General features: G+C 40.5%; 1 protein-coding gene across 27 annotated transcripts in view; it reads right to left on the reverse strand.

The window, feature by feature from the left end:
- TCF4 (transcription factor 4) overlaps nucleotides 1-22,278 on the reverse strand; it is a 377,287-nt gene that overhangs the window by 37,757 nt on the left and 317,252 nt on the right. For all 27 annotated transcript variants that reach the window (XM_043443717.1, XM_043443728.1, XM_043443727.1 and 24 more), the window contains 4 exons: nucleotides 21,525-21,658; nucleotides 11,707-11,839; nucleotides 2,101-2,168; nucleotides 884-962 (listed from right to left, as the gene is read on the reverse strand). In XM_043443717.1, the coding sequence (XP_043299652.1) occupies nucleotides 884-962; nucleotides 2,101-2,168; nucleotides 11,707-11,839; nucleotides 21,525-21,658 (414 nt within the window). The remainder of the gene's footprint in view (nucleotides 1-883; nucleotides 963-2,100; nucleotides 2,169-11,706; nucleotides 11,840-21,524; nucleotides 21,659-22,278) is intronic.

Below are 22,278 nucleotides of genomic sequence, written 5' to 3' on the forward strand. Positions count from 1 at the left end.
GAAATGTCTGATTCTTTATCAAGGAATTTACTTTATAGTGGGGCCCTGGGAGTGCTGCATGTAGGGAATAATACAGAGATTGAGGCAGCAACATTCAGGCAAGTGACTACAGTCTAAATTACGGGAAGATCAGGTTTCAATCAGGTACAGATATGATTTCATTTTTTTTTTTTTTTTAAGAAGCCATCTATCCTCCTTCAAAAGAGCAGAGATAGGCACCAGACAGGGTCTTTCTGGAAACCTTTATACTGGAAGGGCAATGAGCCCTTTAAATAGAGCTCTGAAGAGTGCAACGCTTTACTAACACAACTTCACAACTTATAATTTTATTATCTGAAGCCATAGGTCATGTTAACTTGTTCTATTATAAACGGCAAACATTTCTCTTTTATTCCACACAGTTACATCACAATTTACTTATATAATTATAGTTTTATTCAAACCTTCCAATAACATGGACTTTAAAGAGGGAATCTGAAAAGTCTGAAATTTCTGGGAGAAATGATCCTTTTGAATAGTCTATGTTTGATGACTACATAACCTATATTCCTATTCCTGATGATGTGAACTGGTTTTCCCATTGAGATTTTTGTTGGAGTGTATTATTCTGTTGAGTATCTTTAGCAAAGAAAAGTTTAAGAAGTTAGTTTCCCAAGTGCCTGTGCATTCTAAAAGCATGAAATTTTTAAGAAAAGTTTTGGATGTAAATGGCTTCACCATCACACGGCCGTCTGTCTCTCCCACCCCTTCCTATTGGTCTGTTCGGAAACGCTCTGTTTTGAGTTTTTGGAGGGAGTGAGTTTCTCCCAGCAGCACAGGAAGCGTAAGGGGAAAACCATTCTATAAGCTGACACTCAGATGCAGTGGATTTATGGTACCGTACCTGAGAGAGATGGAGGGGAGCCAACAGGAGTTGAAGGGTTTGATGAAAAGCTGTTGTTAGTGTGATCTGGAGAATAGATCTTGAAACAGTGGGGAGGAAAAAAAAAAACACAACAAATCCTCATTCATTGGGAATAAATATTCCACAATTTAAATTACAAAGCAAAAAAAAAAAAAAAACTACAAAGCATTAATGCGATTCATCCACAAATTCCAAGGTGCAAAAAATACACTCAACAATCAACTACAGTACCGATATTCTAAAATGAAAAGCTTAATTGCTTTTTCAAAAGAAGAGCTCTTGAGCTGCTGGAAGATAGTGGGGGAAAAACTGAACTGGGGTCAACAGACCTTGGTTCTTGTCCATTTCTTCCCGTTTCCTCCCCTGGCTGCATGGCCATGAAGCTACACGGATACACCAAACCTCCCTTTCTTCCTCCATAAAACAAGAGGTCGGACAGCATCACAGCCCAAGATTTTTGCTCAACTCCTTCTTCATTACGTCTAAGGTATTTGATTCCAAGGCAGGAGGATGCTCAGTCTAAAGAAAAACTTCTCCTTAGCTAACAAGGCTAACATAAATCAAATGCATCTATGCCCCAATGATAGGGAGAAACCAGCTGAAGAGACTGAACGTCAGAGCAACAAACCTCTGCTTGTATTTACAAACGATCACGTTTAGCTTCTGAAGACAACACCAGGCGCACTCCCTCAGACAAGGAAGGGGTGTCACTCGTGAACATGGAAGAAATGCTGGAGCTTAGCTTCCCGGCAGTGGGCGGGCAAAGCAGAGAAGCCAAGTGCCAATGAAGCAACAACGGAACCTCGGTTACGGTCATTTTTTAAAAATTTCTTTTTCAAAATGTTTTAGAACTACCCCTTGGCAAAGTCAGTCTTAGCTGATTAATCAATGAGCACCCAAATGACTTTAGAGAAAAATAAAACATCAGGATAGAAAACCTATACTCTTAAAGGCCCTAAGAATATCCATGAATCCATAAATGAGTACCGCTTGCAAGATGGGAGAGACCAACCATCTGCTGGCATCTTGGGTGTTCTCTCTTCAATTTTTTCAATGATTACCATGGAAGGAAGCTAGCCTTTCCAAAAATCAAAGCTATTTGCCATCTATTTTCTAAAATCCTAAATGTCCACTTCTGATTAAAGTTCACCCGTCTGCCGTGGTACATCTGAAGTCCAAGGTCAACATTTCCTCACCGAAGCAAGTGCTTTCCCCAAAGCATCGCCAGTCTGGGAGCTGCCTGCCGCCCCGCTTCCTCTATTTGCTGCAAAAACAAAAGGCAGAATATGAAAAGCCAGACGGTGAGACGTGGAACAATTTTCTATTCCTGGTCCATTTACTCACAATTTAATTGCATTTTTAATGCTAATTACAACACATTAATCTTTAATTAGCATTAATTTGTTTGCTGAGGTAGATGTCAAATATATTCATGTTACATTTTTTTTTAAACAGATAAAATATAAACCTGACACCTTGGTTTAAAGATAAAGTGTTTCAGTTGCTATTACTTTCCCCCTGGTTGTCTACGAGTGGTTAAGTAGTCAAGAGTAGTAGGTGAGCATATAAGGTTCATTGCTAAAAAGTACGCAGTGCTTTCAGCCCTCTGAAGCCCTCATAGTTTGCCTTTATTTATATTTTATATAGTAAAGTGAATTCATTTCACCAATAAGAATTACATGTGCTTTCAAATTAAAAAATTAAATTTTGCTATATATAGCAGTGAGATACTTCTATCAGAGTTCCACAATAAACAAAACAAAAAAAATCTGTAATAGGCCTGGAGGTTTCCTAAGAGGGAAAATATTTTTAGTATTTTAAGGAACATATAGTCTCCACACATTTTAAAGTCTATGTTCATATTTAAAGAATTTGAACTCTGGTGCTGTTAAAAGTCAATATTGTCTCAAATTCTGGAGGTAAAATAAGTGTACATGATGATGAAGCAGTCTTTATTATCTAAATACCAGTGTTTTTATCCAGAAGACAGATGAATAAAGGGTACAGCTGGCCCTCTGTATCCAGAGATTTCACATGCAAGGATTTAATCAAACTCGGATCAAAAATTTTCAGAAAAAAAAAAAAAAAATCCATACCTTCCAAAAAGCAAAACTTGAATTTGTTAGTGGTGGCAACTATTTACATAGACTTACATTGCCTTGACTATTATAAATAATTTAGAGATGATTTAAAGTATTTGAGAGGATGAGCAAGGGTTATATGGGCTTCCCTGGTGGCGTCAGTGGTAAAGAATCCACCTGCAATGCAGGAGATGCAAGTTTGATCCCTGGGTCAGGAAGATCCCTTGAGGAGGAAATGGCAACCAACTCTAGTATTCAAGTCTGGAAAATCCCATGGACAGAGGAGCCTGGTGGGCTACAGTCCATAGAATTGCAAAGAGTCAGACATGACTGACTCAAGGGATATATACAAATACTGCACACTTTTCTATAAGGGACTTGATCATCCTCAAACTTAGGTTTCTGCAGGGGATCCTTGAAACATCTCCTTTGGCAGGATACTGGGGGAAGGCTGCCTGTTAACCAAAGGATATAGATTCAAATATATAGTTCAAAATCAGCTCTAATAAACAAATATCTTTAAAAAAATTTAATTTAAGGATAATAGCTTTACAGTATTGATTCCTGGCATACGTCAACAGGAATTAGCCATAGGTGTACATATGTCCCCTCCCTCCCACTTCTCACCCCTCTGGGTTGTTACAGAGCCCCACTTTGAGTTCTGTGTATCATACAGGAAATTACCACTGGCTATCTATTTTATGAATGGTAATGTATATGTTTCCACGCTACTCTTTCTATTCATCTCACCCTCTCCTTCCTCCCCCCTGCCCTTGTCTGTAAGTCTGTTCTCTGTCTTTTGAAAGTAATTTGCCTTTATAAAATGGTACAGCCAGCAGTGTTCTTCTCTTAGATTTATTAAGGCCTCAGCATAAGCGAGTAGATATAATATTTAAATAAAACCTATTAAACTCTAGGGGAAAATGTTTGTCACTCTTTTGTGAAATAAGAAAAGGAAATACTAAATCAACGGACTAATTCAAGCAAAACTTCATTACACATTTAAAGTTTTTAAAAAATTCCCAGCCCTATCCTCAACCCAAGAAAGCACTCTTTCTGGCAAGTGTACCATCTTCAGTCTCCAGATCTGTAGAATAAAGTCACGGGATCAGCTCTCAAGTGGGCAAATTATCTTTGTCTCTAGGTTATAATTTCATCCTCCTGACCTCTGCTTAGTATAGTTAAATTATGCTTGTTATTTTTACATATTTACATGTTGGGTATGACAGTCTGATCTTTTGATGTTTGCTTTATTTGGTTAACAAAACTCACCCCTACATTCATTTGTTAATTACTAAAACTGAAAGAAAGCTGTATGTAATGAAAAGAACACAATTGCCTTCTGACAAAAAAAAGGAAAAACTATTCTTTCTCACATCACAAATTCATAATGTTAAAAATATATTAGTTGTTAGTACTAAGGATTTTATGCACAAGAAAGTTCTCTGAAATGAGGGTCCAACATCATACAATGAACTAGTGGAAGGAACGCACAGATATCAAGAGTACTAAAAATACTCACTATAAAGAGATAATTGAAATTACTATCTGGTGTGAAAGTAAAAATTTCTGCATCAAGGAGTTCTTTTAAAACTGAAGACAATTCTAAAAGAAAATAACAAGGATTCTGAAAACATAAAGAGCACTGAGATTTTTCAGCATGTATTGCCATGGTATTTGGAGATAATTATACATACATTTTTTTCTTCCCCTCCAGAAGCAATATTATCATTATTCTTAAAATTAGGTTTATCAGTCAAAATAATCTGGATATCTGCTTAATTAGAAAACAGATCTTCATGAAATGAAAATTCAGAGCCACATCAGAAAAAATTACATTATCTAACAAAGAAACTAAACCCAACAAGGATAAGATATTGTTATAATTATAGATAAAATTTGCTATGGTAGCTTTCAAAAGATTAGTTCTTTGAACAGTTTTAAAATGAGAATAATAAGGGTTTTAAAATATATTAATCAAACCAAATTAGGAAGAATTGAAAACCAATAAAAATATTTTAGAGATATGTAAAAAAGAAATTATACTCTCAATCTATTCCATATCCCTCCCAACTTTCCCTCTTTGGTAACCATAAATTCATTCTCTAAATCTGTGAGTCTGTTTCTGTTTTGTAAATAAGTTCATTGTTCATTTGTATCTTTTTTTCCCTTAAAGATTGACAAGTACACACTGTCTATATTTAAAATAGATAACCAACAAGGACCTATTGTAAAAAAAAAAAGAATACGCCTAAATCAAAAAATAAATTATTATGACATAAAGATCATACTTTAGAAGAGACAAGATAAACTCTTTATGATCTTTTCATGCTACACACTTTTCTAACTGAACTTTCTATTAGTCCTTGTTTTACACAAGGAGGCATGAGAACTTGGGGGTATAATAAAAAGACAGAATTTAACTCCTTACCTCATATTGTCATGAAAATGTTTCAGAAAACTACAAAGGCTACTCATGGAAGTCACTGATAAGAACAGACTTTTATTTTATTTTTTTTTTTAATATAGAGCCATTCTACCTGCAACAGCTGGAGAATCAACCCCAGGGTTCAAATTTCAAAGCAGTTTATTGGGACCAGTTTGCCCTTACACTTGGAATGCCTTTTGTTCTGTTCCAGGAAACACTGGAGAAGACACATTTTCAAGAGCCCTGAAACATGTTAAGCTACACGGATCCTCCTCCTAAAGACTCTCTTTTTAGTTATGTGCCTGATAGGTCAAGGGGCATATGTAATCAGAAAGTAAATATATACTTAATACTCAAATAGCAAAATTTCTTCTATATTGAGGAATGAGTCACATTTAGCAAATCACACTTCTCATTAAATGTGTGCACATCAAATCTATTTTTCTATCGTTCATGTAATAGGACTTGATCACTATTCTAAGCCTGAGTGTTTGTCAAGGTATTATGAGAAATAAACAAAATGCCTACAGAACAGAAATAAAGAGAAGAACTACTGTCCCTGTTTGATAAAAAACTGGATGGATCTCTTATGTGATTTTAGCTCTTAGCAATTTCCCTAGCTAAAGAGAAAAAAAATTCAAGTCTCTAAGTAGAGCTGTAACATGAATATGATTGAAGGTGAGGAGTATTAAGAGGAACTGTAATTTGGTAGGAGGATCCGACACTGCCAACCGCCCAAGCATTGTTCAGACGGCTTGGACACAGGTGCTACTGCTGGCTAGAAGATGGGGCAGAGAGCAGGGTTTAGTCTTTCCAGCTACAAGTGGGACCACCCTCAGTCTCAATCTCCACTTTGGAGAAAATGGCAATTCCTGTTAGAACACACCCTGATCAGGATAAGTGGTACCTGGGGACTGACTACTGAAAAATCTGGAAGATTTGGAAGATGTGTTATCCCCTTATTGTACACCCAGAACCCCAGGCTGGGTCATCCTGAAGCTATAACAGGAGGTGTGTGCTCAGCTGCTCAGTCGTGTCTGGCTCTTTGCAGCCACGAGGCTCCTCTGTCCATGGGATTTTTCAGGCAAGGACACTGGAGTGGATTGCCATTTCCTCCTCCAGGGGATCTTCCTGATTCAGGGATCAGGGATCAAACTCCTGCGTCTCCTGCATTGGTAGGCAGATTCTTTATCACTGAGCCAAGGGTTAGAGCTACAAAAAGATGAAAAAGTGTAATTCATAGTGTCTCTGCTTGAAAGAAGATGACGGTTTTAAAATTTAGATTTTTCTGAACTGTGTCCAAGCGACCCTCATGTTATTCAACTAGTAGAAACAGCATAACAATGTCATGAGCTTCTCAACAAAGATAAAAAAGGAGAATTCCCAGCTCTCCTACGACCTACAATATTAGAAGAACAACTTAAGTACAGGCTACCAAACACTGAACTTTTAGCAGGACGGATTCCTAGGAATTCAAGGGGGAAGCTGGGCCCCATCCACCACGTGCAGGAAATGGATGAGAAGACTTAAATCAAACTGGTTTATTGTTCTCTGTTGGTGGTCTTTGTAACTAAGATGCCATGACGCTGCTGGGTAAAATTCCTATTGCTCTTATGCTCTGTGCCTGTTCATCACCCAACTGTATTTGAAGGCTCAAGATTCTTGTAAAAGACAAAGTGAATCTTATGTGACTATTCTCATAATAAAATTACTGTGAAACCGGGTCCTCAAGGGAAAACGGACATAATGTTTCTACTAGAAAAGCCACACACTAAAACCCATCATGTCATACAAACATGTCATTAGAAGTGAAAGTTGGAAGCCAGATTAATTCATGAACCAGATAGATATTCTAGGGTAATCTTTAGCATATGTTGTATTCAATCAATCTTTGTAGGCTGTTCCTTTAACACTGTTTGGTTTGAGGTTTAAAGATGGTGAATACCACGCATTAGACAGGCCGATTCAAGACTAACAAAACAATAACAGTTATTATAAGCACTACGCTAGCTGTATGCCCAATTCCCGCTGAGAAAAGAGGGTGTGTTGCTCCGAACCACAAGTGGTCACACCCCTGGAATGTACACCAATGGGATCTCCCCTTGGGGAACTGGAGCTTTCTCCTTTGTGGGGAGTCGCAGAGGACTGTGTGATGCTAGGTGGGTCTCTCAATCCTTTTGAAGAGAAAAGGCTATTGGATTTTGCAAGTAGGAAGGAACTATGGAGACAGTTGGTCCCTACTGGGTTGGTCAGAAAGCTGGTTCTGATTTTTCCCTAAGATGCTACATGTACTATGTGTGTGCCTCCATTCTCTATAGACATTTCTCCCCCTAGAGTTGGTACCTAGTAACTTCTTCCGTTTCCTCCTCTGGACGCCTGCTCACAGGCAGAAGCTCTGAACTGCAGTGTCTCTAAAGCACACCCAGACAATGTTACACTGAGAAAGTTTCAGGAAGCAAGCTGAGAGGCTCTGACGGTGGTCACTCTTGAAGCCCTCAGACTCAGCTTCTATCCTTAACTGGCCACCCCATCAGTTAAACGACTAAGAATCCGCGGTGCGTCACATGCATTATATTTGTATCATTCCAGAGTGCTTAATCTACCCTTCTAAGTCAGACGTGCCTAATGCACTCTAGCGTTGGCAGAAAAGCAGGGTACTACATGCTGCAAGTAAAATATCTTACTGTACAATTCTTTAAAAAATCCATGGATGAATGTGTTATTTAAAAAAAAAAAACACCCAAAAAACCCTGTCATTAACACATTCAGAGTCAGTTTTGCCCTTCCTCAGCTTTTGGTCAAAAAATGATACTGGGCATAAAACGGCAAAAGAAAACAAAACAAGAAACAATGACCATCCCTCCAAGTCAAACACAAGCCGTCCCAAACCTCCGTGAGCATATTCCATCTCTTGAGATGTAGGGGACAGATCCAGAGGCAAGGGAACATGTTTCCAGACAGGGCACACGCCGATGGTTCCAGATTTTACATCTCACTCCACAAGCACTGTGCTCTTCTATGGTTGGCTGGGGACACTCCCTGACTGCCAGGAAGACACAGCGTAACATGGAGCCATGATCTTCCTCCTCCTAAGACACCGACGCCATTTATGAAAAGCCTGCATTGCCGTGCCACTTTCCACCAAGAAAACTTGAAGAATGTGACGTCCATGTGTCAGCGCTTGAAGCCCATTCTTACGGCATTAGCATTGCTTACAGTCATTTTCTACAGAATCATGTGTGTAATCTCAAACATGTGTCAGGCTGTGTGTTCCCTATTTACCAATTATTTAATTAGCTCTGTTTGTTCTTTGAGATACAGGCAATGTAATATTTCTTTATTTCCTGTATTTCAGAGTGAGTAGATGCCAAATATTTTCAAAAGTCTACAGATGTATCCTATTAATCCATACTGTTTGTTAGGGAAGCATCACTAACATCAGAAGAGAAATCTTCTCTTCTTGTTCCACAGACATGCTGCCGTCCCTGCCTTCTACCACACTCCGAAAAATCAAACCAAAACCTAGGAGAATTAAAGTGCAAAGAAAAAAAAAAGTGCAAAGAAACAAGGGTGACTTGGACCCCATGCAAATATGAAGGCTTATTATTATACTTAAATTATTATACTTAAATTCTCCTCTGTATTTTAACTTAAGGAATTGGAGGATGTATTATTTTAAGGATGAACATTCTAGAATGTTCTCCCTTAAAGTAATCCTAAAGTAGCAAGTATGTATGCAAAGTAATAAAGATCTGTTCATCCAAAAAGCTGAATTACCATGTCTACTTATGTCCCGAAATGATTGTAAAGCTTTCTCACAAGTTGCTAGTAGATTTTGACAAGTACACTCATGATGGTGGAGTAATTTATGCATTAAAGTTGTTCCTAAAAAGCTTTCTCTGGGTTCCAGAAATCTCACACTTCTCTCATTGAAAAGTATAGCTCCTTTCTTATTGTCTAGACCCTCCCTCCACTTAAACAGGGCCCTCTGGTCTGTATAGTAAGTCCATCTTAACGTTAGCTGGGCCCTGTATATTAGTATGTAGAAGTCACCAATTATTGCTCTACCTGCCCAGACCAAATAAAAAAGGAGGGTAGACATTCTTGTTCATCCACAAGCCAGTGATGAGCCAATCAGCTTCAGTAAGGCGAATTGCATTCCAGCTGAGACTCCCGGCCCTGCTGACCACTGGTCATGGAGGATGATCACACCATCTCATAGTATCTCTTTCTTCCCAAGTCCTGGTGACTCTTGCAGGAACTGTTTGGCAAATCACTCAACACAACTCTTTTTTCAAACAGTGCCCAAGTGTGCTTTCCTCAACTCAAGCTTTTGCTCTACCTTTCTACCTTCCTAAAAAAGAAAATTACTCAAACCACAAGTAGACAGGAAATCTGCCTTGTAAAAGGATGAATGACCGGTCATCCTTCTTTATAACTAAGACCTCATGACTGTAGAAAGGGGCTTTCCATTTGTCAAACCACACTGAAGTGAAATATGCTTTTCTCACTCTTTCAGTTCTGCACTTCTTTCTTTCTTCTTGTTTTTTGGGTCTGCCAAAACTGCATTGATAGTTAGCAAAACTTCCCCACATGACCTCTGTCCATAGCTCTCCAAGGTCAAACTGACACAATGCACCGGTAGAGGCTTTGTTATGAAAAGTCACAAAAATGGAAACTACTTCCTAAATTTGCCTCTCAGTGAGACATGGCAGTGAAAGGAAGGGCTGCTAGATGGCTCATCTCAAGTGTGAAGTATATTATTGAGTAAGCAGGGACTATATTATTTAGGCAGAATTACATTTGCAACATTTCAAAACACATCTCTTCTCTTTCATCAAAAACTCTCCCCCTCATAAGTGATTCATACCACTTCCCCAAGTTCCAGAGACTATCTAAAGAACATTTTTAAACAACTGCAAAGAGCTAAAGGAACTACTCTTCTGTCACACATTCTTATCTTTAAAATGTACAGTTAGGGACTTCCCTGGCAGTCCTGTGGTTAAGACTCCACGCTTCCAATGCAGGGGGCCAGGATCAATCTCTGATCAGGGAACTAAGACCCCACATGCTGTGTGGCTCAGCCAAAATAAATAAATAAATACACATTCCAGTCTCAGCACATGCTCAGTCGTGGCTGATTCTTTGCGACTCCACGGACTGTAGCCTGCCAGGCTCCTCTGTCTGTGGAATTTTCCAGGCAAGAATACTGGAGTGGGTTGCCATTTCCTCCTCCAAGGGATGTTCCCGACCCAGGGATCAAAACTGTGTCTCCTGTGTCTCTTGCATTGGCAGGCAGATTCTTCAGCATGAGCCACTGGGAAGACCCCCAAAATAAAAAATAAATGTACAGTTAGTGTCCTCATCACTAAACTGGACCCACAGGGAGGGATCATAAGGCTGAGTTAGTTGTGGGTTTGAGTTGGAACCAGAGTACGTGGTGAGCAGAGGAAGTCTGAGGTTTTGAGAAGACTCTGCAGCATCAGACTGTGCCTCTCATCTGAAGGACAAGGTTGTCGAAGGCAGAATCAGAAGGTGGTGGCTGCCTCCCCGCACGGGCAGCCTACCCAGCTCTTCCCTCAAGAGAAGAGTGTTGGCAGGGTAACCGTCCATGCTGGGGAGAGGACCACAACGAACATCACAGAAACTTAGAGATGATGGCTCCGTTTATTTGACAGGACACTCTGCTTGGGTCTTGACTCATTAGTAATTTTGCTGAGAAAAAGCAGCAAGTAAATTCTGGCTCACTGATGCCCAGCCATCTCCTCTCCCAAAACTTCTTCCCGTCTGGAGGATTCCACAATGCCACATCCTCCAGAAGGTAAAACTATCTAGTTCTTAATAACTATGCCTGAACATCACATGAACTAGTTTGCAGAAGACAGTGGTGTATGATGGTTAAAAGCTTAGCATGGTGACTGGAATTTGAGAATGGTCAGTAACTCCTATTAAGAGCTATTACGCCTTCTATTTTACTAACTTTCAAAGGCTCCTCTTAGAAGAGGTCACTTAATTAGCTGTTTGAGAGTGTGAGAAGCCTGCGCTGGTCTATTCAAACCTGGCTCAATCTAATCACTCACGGTGGAGACAGGCAGCCAAATAGCAGTGTCTTGGGACAAAACGAGATTACAGGCAAGATAATGATGATTTCTGTTTGGCTCATTTGTTCATGTGATAAACATTCACGGCTCGATTACTGTTCAGTGACAGGGTTGGGGGGAGAAGAAGAAGTCCTTGATGATTAAACCCTGACACTGGTTGTCAGCAACAGAATCGGCGTTTCCATGACTCACCCATTATACTGTCTGTCCCGTTGGCGGGAGGTGTACACGATGAGGTGCTGTAATGGTTGGTACCACTACGGTGGAAAGTGGACATCGGAGGAAGACTAGAATTGATGTCTGCTGAGGAGTGTGATGGATAGCCCTGTGGCAAGAAGCAGAAAAAGGAGGCCATATTCAATCACAAAATATTTAGTGGCTCAGTTTTCCAATACTTCTTTCAGAACTCTTCATTTTACAATGGAGACAGCCCTCGGAATTTCAAAATATCCAAGAATACATCTTGCTTAGATCTGACAACTTTCATTTTTCAAGTAATAAAATACAAAGACATAGTTGGCTTGGGTTTGCATCAAAACTAGAGGAATATAATGTCAATGCTAAATCTTGAGAAATGGTCACCACCTCTAAATACGAAAATGATTCCTTAAAAGCAGGTCTGGGACTTTAGCAACAATAAAAGACCATCACTACTGTTCTTCTTCTGTATAGCCTATTGATCAGGTAAGAAAGAGCCCATAATGTAATGAATAAAACACCAGCATGACCCGCAGGGTTCACAGTACACTTTATCCTGATCTTCTGAAAACTAACTGGCCAAGAATAACCAGTCTCAAATCTTCTTCCCGACCAACTGGATCATCCTCCTGAACTCCAGCAACAATAAAATGGTAAATGAAAAACTTAAAAAGCAGTTTAACGATTGAATATCTCTCTACAGTATCAATATGTATAAAGTCTTATGTCAAAGACTATGCTGAATTACACTGGAACAAATGAACTGAGAATAACTTATTTTTTGTCCTTGCTTATAGGTTCTCTCCCTCAGCAATTCACCATAGAGTCGACCACGAGAAAGAATATCCTCTCACAGAACGCGTTCAGGCTTAGCTCTGGGTATGACTCTCATGCTAGCTGCTATCTGGCATCTCACACGTGCCTGTAAGGGGACAAATGAGTTGCTCCCCAACCACCTGCCTCCTGTCCAAGGAGCAGACCAGTAAGAGGAACATGGTTATTTACAGAAAACATAGTTATTCACAAAATGGAGCTATTTTCTTTTGCAAGATAAAGTAGCTTAAAAAGTAAAGCTCACAGGTATTTGACTGTGTGACGGACGTGTAAAGGAAAAATATTTAAGTTGAAATATACTTTTTCCTTGTATGTCATGTATTAATGGGCTATGCATCTTTATTACGGCACTACTGGAGAGTCTGTTGAAATTAGAGTTTGGATACGATGCTGAAAGTCGGGGGAACTTAAAGCCCAGACATCTAGTCATGGGACATGGACCCCCTGTATCACAGGATCCCCTATTTATTTGGTGAGGCCCATCTTGGGTTCAGCCTCTCCCCTGAGGACCCCTTCCAGCTTCCAGCCCTTTCAGAATCTCTCCTCCCTGACGCATTTACATTCTGCGTTGCGCCATTCAACACTCAGCTGCTGCCGTCATCTTCTTCAGTTGCTGTCATGTGGGGACTCTTTTGCAACCCCATAGACTTGGAGCTCACCAGGCTCCTCTGAGATTTCCCACGCAAGAATACTGGAGTGGGTGGCCATTCCCTCCTCCAGGGGATCTTCCCTGAAATGCTGCTTTTCCAGGCTTCCTCTTTCAAGAGCATTTCCACCTAAACTGAAACGCTTCAAGAGGGGCGTTTCTGCCTCTGTGCCTCTCACAACTTGTGGCTGAGTACTGAACATACTCATCCTGTGAGCAGCTCAAAGAACAACTGGTTACCAGTTGGTGGTGGTGGTTTAGTCACTAAGTCATGTCCAAATTTTGCGACCCCCGTGGACTGTAGCCCAGCAGGCTTCTCTGTTCACGGGATTTCCCAGGCAAGCATACTGGAGTGGGTTGCCAGTTCCTTCTCCAGGAGATCTTCCTGACTCAGGGATCAAACCTGGGTCTCCTGCATTGCGGGCAAACGCTTTACCAATTGAGCCATCAGGGATCAGCTAGTCTTTAATAAACAGTGGACTGAAATACTACTTATTTGAGAGGCAACTAAAGAGTCCAGAAAATAAATCTGTATTCTGGAGTCAGGTCTGCCAGTGACATGGCTGATGCCTTTGAAAATATTACCTCTGCACACCCCAAACAGTCCAACAAAAAGGTCAGCTTCAGTGAGATAGTTGGGATGATGCCTTAAAACATTTCCAAGTTCCCAAGAATGTCTTTCAAACTTATAAATTTCTTGGATCTCTTTGCTTGACCAAAAATTCCTTAGGCCACCTGTTAAACTCATTTCTACTTGGCACTTCCAGAAAACCTCAACTAGTCCATGAAATTTTCTCCAAAGGATAATAGAGTGAGCCCATTACACAGTACAACTGACCTAAAAAACTGGATAAGCCATGGAAGACCAAACTTAGAAGAGCTATTTTTGCTCAAGAACTAAAGACTATAATAATGTGGAAAAAAGAAACAAACTATGGAAAAAGAGAAAGAAATGGAAAAAAGATTGTTTGATTTCATTTTTACCCAGTCCTAGACCATGCTGAATTTCTGAAGAATAGAGAAACTGGGTAAACCAGCCCCAAGTTTTCAAAAATCAAAACAGAGGAAAAGAATTTTGAAAAATATTTAAATAACTATAATAATGAGAGGATGAGACAGGAAAAAGATTATCGTATCAGTAGGAATTTTTAGACCCTTTTACCTTGGTATAAAACGGAGTAACCCTTTGTCAAATGTCAGGATTTCACAAAGGGTTACTCCTAAATTCAGAGACTAAAAAGGAAAGTTCTTTGCCATTGACTTTAGTGGGGAAACCAATGCAATTCACGTAAATTAGTTATTTTTAGAGACTCACAGAAAATTAGATGCTGAAATAAGTTAATGAGATTTATAACTAGATTATTTTACAAGGCAAAGGATCTTGACAACTACTGTCACTCAAAGACGTAATAAATACACCACAGAGATTATTAGTGATATGTGAATAATGTCTCTTTTAGAGTATTTAGGGATCAACTATAAGAGGTCCCATGAGTCTTTCTTACTCCAGCTATTAACAATATCTGCCCTGCCTGCCACAAAGGCAAAGGCAAACGGAAGTATGACAGTTATGTGTGTGCTCGGCCATGTCTGACTCTTTCGCGACCCCATGCCGCCAGGCACCTCTGTCCCTGGGATTTCCCAGGCAAGAACACTGGAGTGGGGCAACATTTCCTCCTCCAGGGAATCTTCCCAACACAGGGATCGAACCCAAGTCTCTTGCATCTCCTGCACTGGCAGGCAGATTCTCTACCACTAGCGCCATCTGGAAAGCCCCAGGTGTTAAGGTTTTACACGTCCACTATTTATTTATTTTTACTTGATACCCAATTATAGTGTATGTGGAGTCTATTGACAGAGTTAAGTGTTGAAAATGTTTCCGTGAGTGATGTTTTTTTTATTAAACGATGAGTTGATCATTCAAAGATTAGAAAATATGATCACTGTTAGCACATACTAAGAATAAAGTCACATTTTGTGCTAGGGTAGCGTTTCACATGGAGAAGGCAATGGCACCCCACTCCAGCACTCCTGCCTGGAAAATCCCGAGGACGGAGCAGCCTGGTGCGCTGCAGTCCATGGGGTCACTAAGAGTCGGAAACAACTGCGTGACTTCACTTTCACTTTTCACTTTCACGCATTGGAGAAGGAAATGGCAACCCACTCCAGTGTTCTTGCCTGGAGAATCCCAGGGACGGGGGAGCCTGGTGAGCTGCTGTCCATAGGGTCACACAGAGTCGGACATGACTGAAGCGACTTAGCATGCATGCATACATTGGAGAAGGAACTGGCAACCCACTCCAGTGTTCTTGCCTGGAGAATCCTAGGGACGGGGGAGCCTGGTGGGCTGCCGTCTATGGGGTCGCACAGAGTCAGAAATGACTGAAGCGACTTAGCAGCAGCAGCAGCATTCCACAATCTTGGCACTGTTGGTCTTTCATGCCAGAGCATTCTTTGCCTGGCAGGGATTGGTGTGTGTGTGGGGGGTGCTTTTCTTATGAATTGTAGTATGTTTCCTGAATCCCTGGCCTCGATACACCAGATTATTCCAGTACCACCTACAGGCATCCCCCTGCCCCCCAGGTTCTAACACCCCAAAATATCTCCAGACATTACCAAATGTTTCCTGTGGGGCAAAATCACCCCCCAGTGAGAATCACTAGAGCAAGGGTTTAGGTTACAAACAATAGAAGACAACAGAACTTCCTTCATAGTAAAATTCCAGACTCCCAGGACTATTTCACTCTGTGGTACAGAGACCGTTCCTAACCCATGCCAGACTGCAGGGACTCTATCCTATTTTTAAAAAAAATTCTGCCAAGTCATTCCAAACCTAAATCTTCTACAACAGCTCCTTCCAAAGCTTAACCACAAACTACATTCTTCAGAGTGATTTTGTACGTGTATCTGTGACATAGTAGTGATTAGCTGTGGGATCGCTGTCAAGGTTGAAACTGTAAAGGGGATTTAAAGAATCAACACCAGTGACTTGACAGTTGCTACCGTTGTATTTGGATTTTAAGCTTTGTAATTACACATTCTCTTATAACATACTAGAAAGTGATAAAGGCAATCATGTTACTAAAATGTTTACCTTCAGCAAGACATACTAATTTGGCCAAATTATACCCAAAATAATCCAAGGAAAGCTTTCCTCTTTTTTCTCAAACTATTGCTTTGTTTACTATGAAACTGAGTAAAAGCTACAGATGAAAAATTTAAGGAACCATCATTACTTTCAAGCGAAAGGGCACTAACTGCGTACAGTATACGCAAATGATTCTCAATCAGAATCAGATTTTTAAAAGTCACTGCAGCAAGAAGTTTTCTAATAAATACTGAAATCACAGTGATTACTAGATATCATAATAGTTCCCCTATCAGTGAGAAAATTCATCAGGACCCATTTACCAGAGGCCTAATTTGTTTCTCCTTTTGCAAAATAAACCCCTTCATCTACAAGATAGGCTAATTGATGGTGTTAAGAAGGAAAACTGCTTTGCGATGGATAAATGACATTATACACACAGAACCTGATACAACCTGTTGGGTTACTCCTTCAAAACCATCTTTCCTCCTGGTTGATAACATTGTTTTGGTTCAAGAAATTTTTTCTAAAAGGGTATAATTAGTTTCCATTTTAAAAACCACATTTTCTGTGCTTTTGAGCACGTCTTCAACATGCTTCCCCTATGCAGTGAACTTGACTGGGATAAAAATCAAACCATTTGAGTCAAAGTTCTAGAGCATGATAGGGAAAGAAATAAATACAGGAGTGAAGAAAAATAAATGCCTAATGGAAATTCCAACATATTAGTACAGTACCAAAATCTTTTATTTGTAAACCAAAACTTTCCTTGCTTGCAGGACACATACAGTTTCGATCATGTGTTCTTCAGAGAAGTGCAAAATGATGATGGTGAAATAAAAGTTTTAACCAAGAAGAAATTCTAGTACAGTAATAAGTGCTATTTGTTTGAGATTTCACGCTAATAACTCTAAGTAAGAGGTGGAAGAAGAAGAAATTTGAAAGTAAATCATCTGCTATTTATTGAAAATGGGCTGAAATTTGAGCTAGCTTGTGATTTCCACATTCAAAGTTGGGAGATGATAGAAAAAGGCCAATTTCACCTTCATTTTCTGTCTCTCATTCGAGGATAAGCTCACAGATCCTCACCTTGTCTCTATGACCAGGACTATCCATTAATGAATAGATATTTTCAAGGATATCTGAACTCTTCTGGAATGTTTTCGGTCATCAAATAGGATATAAGTCATCTTTTCCATATCTCTGGTGACTGAGCAAAATAGAACAAAGACCACAGAAATCAAGAAAGTACTATCTCCGATATTAGGACAGAGAAAGAAGCATAAATCTAGGTATTCGGAGAAGAAAAAAGGGCACATCACAAGGTGAGGAGTAGTAATATAAGCACATACAGATGACACCACCCTAAAGGCAGAAAGTGAAGAGGAACTAAAGAGCCTCTTAATGACAGTGAAAGAGGAGAGTAAAAAGCTGGTTTAAAACTCAACATTCAAAAAACTAAGATCATGGCATCCAGTCCCATCACTTTGTGGTAAACAGACGGAGAAAAATGGTAACAGTGATAGACTTTATTTTCTTGGGCTCCAATATCACTACAGATGGTGACTACAGGCATTAAAAGATGCTTGCTCCTTGGAAGAAAGCTATGACAAACCTAGACAGCATATTAAAAAGCAAAGACATCACTTTGCTGACAAAGATCTACATAGTCAAAGTTATGGTTCGTCCAGTAGTCATGCACGGATGCAGAGAAAGCAATGGCACCCCACACCAGTACTCCTGCCTGGAAAATCCCAAGGACGGAAGAGCCTGGTGGGCTGCCGTCTTGGGGTCGCACACAGTTGGACACGACTGAAGCGACTTAGCAGCAGCAGCAGCAGCATGTATGGACGTGAGAGTTGGATGATAAAGAAAGCTGAGTGCCAAAAAACTAATGCTTTCGAACTATGGTGTTGGAGAAGACTCTTCAGAGTCCCTTGGACAGCAAGGAGATCACACCAATCAATCCCAAAGGAAATCAACTCTGAATATTCACTGAAAGGACTGATGCTGAACCTGAAGCTTCAATATTTTAGCTACCTGATGTGAAGAACTGACTCACTGGAAAAGACCCTGATGCTGGGAAAGATTGAGGGCAGGAGAAGGGGGCGACAAAGGATGAGATGGTTGGATGGAAGAGATGGTTGAACAACTAACTTAACGGACATGAGTTTGGGCAAACACCGGGAGATAGGGAGGGGCAGGGAAACCTGGCATACTGCAGTCCATGGGGTCGCAAAGAGTAAGACACGACTGAGTGACTGAACAACAATATAAGTACGACTAAGAATCACTGGATCTGCTACAGTCTCCCATTTGGAGGACTAGAGGTACATACATTTTCAAATCTATTTTACTGCACAAGAGACTTGGTTGCATATTGTCTGCCTCCCAATCCTAATGGACGGAGGTTCGTGACATTGTACAGGCGGCAGGAATCAAGACCATCCTCAAGAAAAAGAAATGCAAAATAGCAAAATGATTGTCTGAGGAGGCTTACAAATAGCTGTGAAAAGAAGAGAAGCGAAAGGCAAAGGAGAAAAGGAAAGATATTCCCATTTGAATGCAGAGTTCCAAAGAATAGCAAGGAGAGATAAGAAAGCCTTCCTCAAAATGATCAATGCAAAGAAGTAGAGGAAAACAATAGAATGGGAAAGACTAGAGATCTCTTGAAGAAAATTAGAGATACCAAGGGAACATTTCATGCAAAGATGAGCACAATAAAGGACAGAAATGGTATGGACCTAACAGAAGCAGAAGATATTAAGAAGAGGTAGCAAGAATACACAGAAGAACTTTACAAAAAAGATCTTCATGACCCAGATAATCACAATGGTGTGATCATTCACCTAGAGCCAGACATCCTGGAATGTGAAGTCAAGTGGGCATTAGGAAGCATCACTAGTAACAAAGCTAGTGGAGGTGATGGAATTCCAGTTGAGCTATTTCAAATCCTCAAAGATGATGCTGTGAAAGTGCTGCACCCAATATGCCAGCAAATTTGGAAAACTCAGCAGTGACCACAGGACTGGAAAAGGTCAGTTTTCATTCCAATCCCAAAGAAAGGCAATGCCAAAGAATGCTCAAACTACTGCATAATAGCACTCGTCTCACACACTAGCAAAGTAAAGCTCAAAATTCTCCAAGCCAGGCTTCAACAGTATAGGAACAGTGAAATTTCCAGATGTTGAAGCTGGATTTAGAAAAGGCAGAGGAATCAGATATCAAATTGCCAACATCCGCTGGATCATGGAAAAAGCAGGAGAGTTCCAGAAAAACATCTATTTCTGCTTTATTGACTATGCCAAAGTCTTTGACAGTGTGGATCACAACAAACTGTGGAAAATTCTTAAAGAGATGGGAATACCAGACCACCTGACCTGCCTCTTGAGAAACCTGTATGCAGGTCAGGAAGCAACAGTTATAACTGGACATGGAACAACAGACTGGTTCCAAATAGGAAAAGGAGTATGTTAAGGCTGTATATTGTCACCCTGCTTATTTAACTTATATGCAGAGTACATCATGAGAAATGCTGGGCTGGATGAAGCAGAAGCTGGAATCAAGATTGCTGGGAGAAACATCAATAACCTCAGCTATGCAGATGACACCACCCTTATGGCATAAAGTGAAGAACTAAAGAGCCTCTTGATGAAAGTTAAAGAGGAGAGTGAAAACGCTGACTTAAAACTCAACATTCAGAAAACTAAGATCATGGCATCTGGTCCCATCACTTCATGGGAAATAGATGGGAAAACAGTGGAAAAGAGTGGCTGGCTTTATTTTGGGGGGCTCCTAAATCACTGCAGATGGTCACTGCAGCCATGAAATTAAAAGATGTTTGCTCCTTGGAAGAGAAGTTATGACCAACCTAGACAGCATATTAAAAAGCAGAGACATTAGTTTGCTAACAAAAGTCCGTCTAGTCAAAGCTATGGTTTTTCCAGTAGTTATGTATGGATGTGAGAGTTGGACCATAAAGAAAGCTGAGTGCCGAAGAATTGATGCTTTTGAACTGTGGTGTTGGAGAAGACTCTTGAGGGTCCCTTGGACTGCAAGGAGAGCCACCCAGTCCATCCTAAAGGAAATCAGTCCTGAATATTCATTGGAAGGACTGACGCTGAAGCTGAAACTCCAATACTTTGGCCACCTGATGCAAAGAACTGGCGCACTGGAAAAGACCCTGATGCTGGGAAAGACTGAAGGCAGAAGGAGAAGGGGACGACAGAGAATGAGATGGCTGGATGGCATCACCGACTCAATGGACATGAGTTTGGATAAACTCCAGGAGTTGGTGATGGACAGGGAGGCCTGGCGTGCTGCAGTCCATGGGGTCGCAGAGTCGACACAACTGAGTGACTGAGCTGAGCTGAGACCTAACGCACGGCCCAAAAGCAGTTTTTCCTTCACTTAGTGATAGGCTTAATTTCTTCAGTAGGTTCTAGGACGTGGTAAATCCTGAGACTAGAAAAACACCTGATGCCCTGTTTCCTCCAGAATAAAGAGACATACTAGGATGGATGAGTGTAGGATGATGGGCAGAATGGCAACTTTAGTCATAAAAGAAAGAGACCATTCTCTTTAGCCCAGCAGTTTTCAACAAGGGTGAAAGTAAAAGAGTATCAAGGAGATGGTGGAGGGTGTGGAAGTAAAAATAAAAGACTGAAAATTGGGAATCTGATCCAAATACAAACCCTCTGGTTGCTCTAACTGATGGGAGTGTACAGGAGACATGAAGGCTCTCCTTTAGGTGCGGTACAACAGTTCAAAGCTGTCATCGGCTACAGAAGCTGCACAGGGTGAAATGGAAATACCCTTGGGAGATGTACGTTACCTAATTCAAAGTCTACTGACTGGCTATGCCCCCTGCAGCATACCCTTCAAAACTACAGTTAGTAACCCCTGCCTCAGAAAAACAAACAAAAAAAACTACAAAACATCAAAAACCAAGGAACCACCACAGCTAAAGTGCTGCAACTCAAATACAGTATGTATTTATGTACTGAAGGAGACTGGCATCATGATAAAGAAAGCAGAGAGCAAAATTCAATCAGCAGAACAGAGACTCTGGTGGGCTTACAAAAGTGGTCTGAGCACGTCTTTGATCCCAGAAACAAGACTGTCGGAAGGGTGTGTGCCATTTTTATGTCCACTCACAGAGTCCGTGTGTACACGCATGAGAAGACGGGAGGAGACTTAATAAACGAGCTGTACCATCCCCCTTACCACGTGAGTCTGCCTTACCAAACGTTCGTGTGGATGCAGGCTGCAGTAGCTGCTAGACTGTGGAATATGAGAAGAATTGCCCAACATCCCTCCGTAGCCAGGCTGATTCATCCCACTGGAGGAGCTCCAAGGGTCACTGCTGTGATGGCCATCTGTAAAGGACAAAGAAAACCGTGACTTTTCCGAGGCACGCAGCCTTGTCTTATAGACTAGGGCTTTTTCACATCCCCCGAAACAACTGCCTATTGTACATCCATCTTTGTGTTGGCGAGCTGATTATAGAAGACCACCTCATGATACTTTTCCAAGTGGCTCTATATTGCCAAACAAATATAAATATTTAACACAGTTAAAGGGTTACTGGTAAAAATTCAGCTGTAAAAGAACAGAACATATTTCTCCATAGAATTATGTCAAGACAGCAACGTAGCTAATGCTGAAGAAAACATTTCTCAGATGTCTCCTGACCTTCTTCTTCCTATGGAAATCAGTGAAAAAATTTAACTGCTCCTGAATTTTGGGGTGAAAATAACACCTTTGAGATAATACACAGACGGCCAGTTTGCAAGTTTGGAGAGCATATAAAGAAATAAGCAATAATGAGGAAGAGTATCTCTGACTTCAGAGACTGGGTTTCATTTCGTGACACACAGAGTAGATGGAATTAAAGTTGGAGTTACATTATGGGACGTAACAGTCAAGGAAGACAGTCTCAAGTACATCGCTCTGAGTGTGTGTCTTCTTTCTGAATGTTTATATTTTGATATATAGT

The sequence above is a fragment of the Cervus canadensis genome, chromosome 23 (assembly GCF_019320065.1).
Source record: "Cervus canadensis isolate Bull #8, Minnesota chromosome 23, ASM1932006v1, whole genome shotgun sequence".
In the NCBI taxonomy this organism is placed as follows: domain Eukaryota; kingdom Metazoa; phylum Chordata; class Mammalia; order Artiodactyla; family Cervidae; genus Cervus; species Cervus canadensis.